General features: G+C 35.1%; 1 protein-coding gene across 6 annotated transcripts in view; it reads right to left on the bottom strand.

Annotated features, from left to right (window-relative positions):
- Positions 1-413: 413 nt before the first annotated feature.
- Positions 414-6,000, bottom strand: part of KLHL13 (kelch like family member 13) — a 195,638-nt gene continuing 190,051 nt past the window's right edge. For all 6 annotated transcript variants that reach the window (XM_036929961.2, XM_036929962.2, XM_036929956.2 and 3 more), the window contains 2 exons: positions 4,143-4,256; positions 414-2,016 (listed from right to left, as the gene is read on the bottom strand). In XM_036929961.2, coding sequence (XP_036785856.1) covers positions 1,529-2,016; positions 4,143-4,256 — 602 coding nt within the window. In that variant the 3' untranslated portion in view covers positions 414-1,528. The remainder of the gene's footprint in view (positions 2,017-4,142; positions 4,257-6,000) is intronic.

Below are 6,000 nucleotides of genomic sequence, written 5' to 3'. Positions count from 1 at the left end.
GCAGATAAAATAAGAAAGACTGTGCACATGGCCATAACAATTCTCAAGCAATTTTTTACAGGTCAAGAACACAACTCCTTCTCATGAGGCAAGATGGATCTCTTGAAGATCAGGGAAACTGACCTCAGAAATTTAACTGTTCTTACGGTTTAACATCTCTGACAGTTCTTCTGTGGGGATGAAGAGAGGCCAGTTAGCATCTTCCACAAACTAACTCCAAGACAACCAACAATGAATTTTGACCAATGAAGTTAGACTTGGTCAAATTTTTTTTTTCCTTGAATGAAAGTCATTAATATTCATTAATCCAAGCTGTTCCAAGTTCTGATCACTTGCATCTTGCCATACCAAAAAGAAAAAAGGATATTTAATGAAAGTCAAATCAGACAATAATGGGATGCCTCAGACCAAAATGACATTAAATGTTTTTTATTGAACAAAAAAGATAAAACATGGAAGTTGAATTCACTGAGCAAAAGCAGCTCACCAGGTGAGGCTGCTTTACTTTGTGCTAAATAACCTTATGAATTGAGAGTACACAGAATACGTATAATACGTAAGTTACCTCAACAGCAAAGGAGAAGTGTCGATTAGTTTTGGAAGGAAAAATCTGGTCAAGTGACAAATTTAATTGCTCAAAATTTCTAGCCCTTATCCATCTAAATTCAGTATGATTCTACATATGTACACTCAGTCTGTGCATACTGAATTCCCATTTTAATAGAAGCTGCTTTTTGGAAAGCATTTCTTAAAATTTTTTTCACATTGATTTGCCATGCCACTTAATTTAAAAAATTTTTAATTTGATATATATTTATATGTGTTTATACACACCGTAGAAACCCCAAACCCTTGTTTATAAGCAGAGGGGTCATGCTGGTGTTTTAAAATTACAATTGATGAGCTTCAGTGATTATTTCTCCTGTGTGTCTAAGAAACGTTTTATGTTCTCGATGCACCCACGCAGACAGGTAGGTTGACAGATATGTCAAAAATACTTTCTGAGAAGAGGGAGGTAGCTCATGCGAGTCGGCAACCTTTTGTCTATTGTTTCCTGTTGGAGCAGGCTGCCTCCCTTTGACATCTTACAGTCAAAGATGAAAGGAAAACTTTGTACTTTGAAGCCTAGTTATCACACTTGTACGTTTACTATAATCCACCGTCAGGCTGGTTTATCGGGCTTTCTAACATAAGATGAAAAGTACCTTACACCCAGCACGCAGCATTAGCAAAGTACTGAGGAAACATTTTTTATAGACAATACCTTGTTGTTGTTGTTTTCTGTAGGTTAAACATCAGCTTCAATGGGCTACACTTCCAGAATGGTTTTTTTTTTTACCACTTTATAAACACTCTAAGCCAAACAAACAGCACAAAGAACAGCAATGTTGTCTTTTTTTCCAATATTCGTATCAATTACTGGAGGCTAATCCTAACGTACACTACTTAAGGGTGGGGTGGAAAAAGAAGAGAATCCAGGACACATTGCAAAGATAGGACTACAGCATCTTAGTGGCACAGATGAATCTTAGGGTGCCGAAAGAGGGGACTCTCTAGAAGGTGATGGTGTGGTTTCTTCCGGCGGAAATACCGTGAGTGTGCAAGCCCGGATGCCACCCAGGGACTCTGGGAGATCAAAAACCTTATGCCATTCATCTTTATCTGGATCATATTTCTGCACTATTTCTACCATACAACGATTATTCCAGGAATACCCGCCAACCACATAGATTTTATTTTCAAAGACAGCAACCCCAACATCACTCTGCCCTCTTAACATGGCAGCAATGGGGGTCCACTGGTCAAGGATAGGTGAGTAGTATTCACAGCTTAGGACATCATCATAATCACTTGTTCCTCTGAAGTGATTGCCACCAATGACATAGAGCCTTTCTCCCACCGTGCACATGCAATGCAGACCTCTAACAGTGGTCATCGGCGCCTTCTGGATCCATTTGTCAGTATCAGGGTCAAAGCACATGAGCTCCTTTTGGAAAGTATCATGAGTAATTCCTCCTGCAGAATGAAGATAACAGACATGAGCTAAACAAATTATTATAAAAAGGCAAAAGTAAAGATTTTCTAGATAATAAATATCTAGCCACATATTATGACATCTTATAACTTACCAATAGTGCTTTTATAAATGTCTGTCTTCTACAAGTACCTTCTTTGTATTAAAAGTAAGGAAAACGTTTTCATCTTCTTAAGAAACAAAAACCTAGCTCATGTTATTGCAATGGCTCTCTTAAACAGAGAACTGTGGGATTTAAGAGTCTTTACTAAATGAAAAAATATTTTTGCCGCCTTTAGAGTTGGGTCTGCAGTATATCTCAACTACAAATCAATACTCATTCCTACTGTTTTTTAGTGGGTACCCTCTGGGCACAGAGCATGGGGCTGGGTGCTTTAATTTCTAGGTGCCCATTTCCTCACTTGCCAGATCAGAGCATCTACTCTAGTTATCTTAGTACTGTCACTATGAAGTGAAATAAGCCAAAATGCTTTGAAAGAGTTGGAAGTGTTGGGCAAACCTGTAAGCTTCCAAAAATATTCAGAATTGTTTGCTTTTGTAGAGCTTTTGGTGGATGGAGTGAGGGTGGGTAATGTCATTTGCTATCAGCATGGACACTTAAAAAGCTAACAAGTAGAATGCAGAATATATGTGGCATTTAGGATGTGCAGTCATTTACTTGATTTATTGAGTCCATGTCATCTACAAAGTGTATTCTTAGATCACATATAAATCAGTTTCTCCAATGAAAGAAAGTATCAAGCTGTATGTTTTGCAGATTAGGGAGAGAACTGAACTACTTTTCAGCCATATCAAAGCTCCACTACCTGGTGGCCAGATGGCAATCACTGTTTGTTTGTTTTTTAACTTTCTGCTTTTTAATATTTTTTTCTGTACTTTACAGAATTCTCAGAAAGCAAAACAGTATTCTTTGACTTTAAAATCAGCTATGGTTCCTGCCATACTCTTGATTAGGAAGGTTATTTGTGCAGTATATTGTAGTGATGCCAAAGTACCACTAGAGTAATTTGGATGTCATTTTTTTCTCAGAAGATTTGGAGCTCTCATTATAATGGCATAGCTTCTTTACACACAAATTAGGTAGACGGTATAAATCATTGATTAGTGGAGCACATGATTTCTGGATGGTTCTTTCAATATATGATGTCCTATAGTTGCTCATAAATTTAACTACAGAAACCTGCCAATCACACCTTACAGGCCTTTAACTGATCCTTCTTGATTATAGGTTTCGTAAGGCAGTGTTCAGAGACTCACACCTTTGTTCTCTAATAATGTAACTGCTGGCCTGGCACTGGCAGGCACTCAAAAGGGGGAAAAACTGTGAAAGCAAGATTGTGCCAGGGATGAATGATAAGATCCTGCCTAACAAAGTAAAACTTCAATAGCAGGGGTGGACATTACATTAAAATAAGATGCCTTTCCAAGTTCCTTACAAGGATGATTTGAACACAATAATTTAAGAATGAAAGTTGTTACTGGGACAACTGTACAGACTGGAGTGAACAAACAGTAGCCATTTCAGAATTTTTTATTAGAAAAATAAATGTGCACATGGCCAAAATAAAGGTAATCAACACAGAAACAGTCATGCAATGACATCATAGTAGAATACCATTATAATGTTAAGGGAAAGGGAAACACATAGGTTGCACCAATGAGAGAATGAACATTATTGTGCATTATATGTATATCAGTAGCAAGTTTTATGCACAGTAGAGCTTATATGTTATATAATGCTATACTTCCTCATAGAGTTTAGCTAAATTTAAAATAGAAATGAATTATGTACTGCCATAGAGAATATGAATGGTGGTTATTAGAGTATAGAGTTTATTAGAGTACAGAGTATGGGGACTGAAAGGCAAGCTGGAGAAGTTGAACACTCCAATTTCTTCAAAGTTAGATATTTATAGCAGGATTGCTTTGCCACTAATTTTATGAACTTAAATAATACTAAATGAATACACATAAGTATCTTCAAATTCAACATAAATTATATTTTGATTATCCACTTCTTTGGATTATTTTTGTCAACACTCTATGAAAAGATGGTGGTATAGTTAAAAGTTTATGTATTAAGTGCATTCACATTATAACTGTTTACCTGAAATGTACATTACACCTCCATACACAGTTCCAGCATGGCCATAGTGGGGTTCATTCATTTTTGCAACGTAGGTCCACTCATTTGTTCTTGGATTGTAACATTCTACTGTAGCTGTTAAAAAAAAAAGAAATAGAAAATTATTTATGATTTCAAATTTAAAAATTATTTTTCCTTTTAGGTGGAACAGTAATAATACTCAAATAAACAAAACATATCTATTATAGTTATGAGATATTCTGTAGGGGTCTCTTATATTAAATATTGAGATTATATTAATCATATGAACCATTAATACATGTTACATTAGACTAGATAATGTAATAACCTAACACATTTCTGTCACTGCAGAAATCTCTAGGATTTCTTTTATTTTAGCATCTAGGTATAGCTTTATAATTTGACACTTCTCTCATTTCTTTGCTCTAAAAATGTGGAATAAAAGATGAGAAAAAAAATCACAAGGAAGAAAAACACTTCAGTTCTAGGCCCCCATGTTCATCCACCATATAGGAAACAAAGGTTAATAGATATGAAGCAAAATTTTAAGTTGGGAATGAAAGTATGCACACTGCATGTATACATTCTGATGCCTACCTACTGCTTTACTTTATATCCAGACTACAAAATGGATACTAATGATAATTTTTTGACATTTATACATTAAAGCCAATGGTTTCTATAAACCCAATACTGTTGCAGCCAGTACTGCTCTTATTTGCAGATGACTGGCGGCATAATATGAAGTAAAGTTTTTATTAGAGGTACTTTCTCTCAGTAATAAATTTATCATCTTTAACACAAAGTATTTTGGAGAAGTGACCTCAACTTATTTAAATATCAATCTGTTATAACCTCAAAAACAGAACAATGACAGCCCAGACAGATAGAAAATGTGTTTTTCAAGAAGTGACTCTAATGACTGCAGTGGGGTCGGGGGGACTTGATGGTATGGGTGAATATTGTAACTACAATGTTGCTCATGTGCAGCCTTCATAAGATTGTATGCCAATGATACCTTTACTTTAAAAAAAGAGAGAGAAAAAAAGAAAATGTGGTCTTTTTGTTTGTTCTTTACCTGGCATTTAAATTTTTTTTTATTGAAGTGTAGTTGATATACAATATTATATTAGTTTCAGGTATACAACATAGTGATTTGACATTTATATAAATTACAAAATACTCAACATGATAAGTGTAGTTACCATCTGCCACCATACAAAGTTGTTATAATATTATTGACTATATTCCCTATGCTGCACTTTTCATCCCCATGACTTATTTATTTTATAATTGGAAGTTTATACCTCTTTATCAGCTTCATCTATTTTGCCCATCACCCCCAGCAACAACTAGTTTGTTCTCTATATTTATGTTTATTTCTGTTTGTTTTGTTTTCTCTTTTCCACATATAAGTGAATTCATAAAGTATTTGCCTTTCTGTATCTGACTTATTTCACTTAGCATAATACCCTGTAAGTCCATCCATGTTGCTGTGAATGGTAAGATTTCATTCTTTTTTATGGCTGAGTAATACTCCCTTGTGTGTGTGTGTGTGTGTGTGTGTGTGTGTGTGTGTGTGTACACATACATATATATCACATCTTCTTTATCCATTCATCTATTGATGGACATTAGGTTGCTTACATATCTTGGCTACTGTAAATAATGCTGCAATAAATATAGAGGTAAATGTATCTTTCTAGATTAGCGATTTTGTTTTTTTCAGGTAAATTCCCAATGGAATTATTGGGTCTTATGGTATTTCTAGTTTTAATTTTTTTAAGGAACCTCCATACTGTCTTAGATAGTGGCTGCACCAATTTATATTCCCACCAACAGTACACTAGTGTTCCCT

The sequence above is a fragment of the Manis pentadactyla genome, chromosome X, assembly GCF_030020395.1.
Source record: "Manis pentadactyla isolate mManPen7 chromosome X, mManPen7.hap1, whole genome shotgun sequence".
NCBI classification, from domain to species: Eukaryota; Metazoa; Chordata; class Mammalia; order Pholidota; family Manidae; genus Manis; species Manis pentadactyla.
Note: the sequence above shows the minus strand (reverse complement) of the source record. Positions and strands in the feature narration are given on the sequence as shown.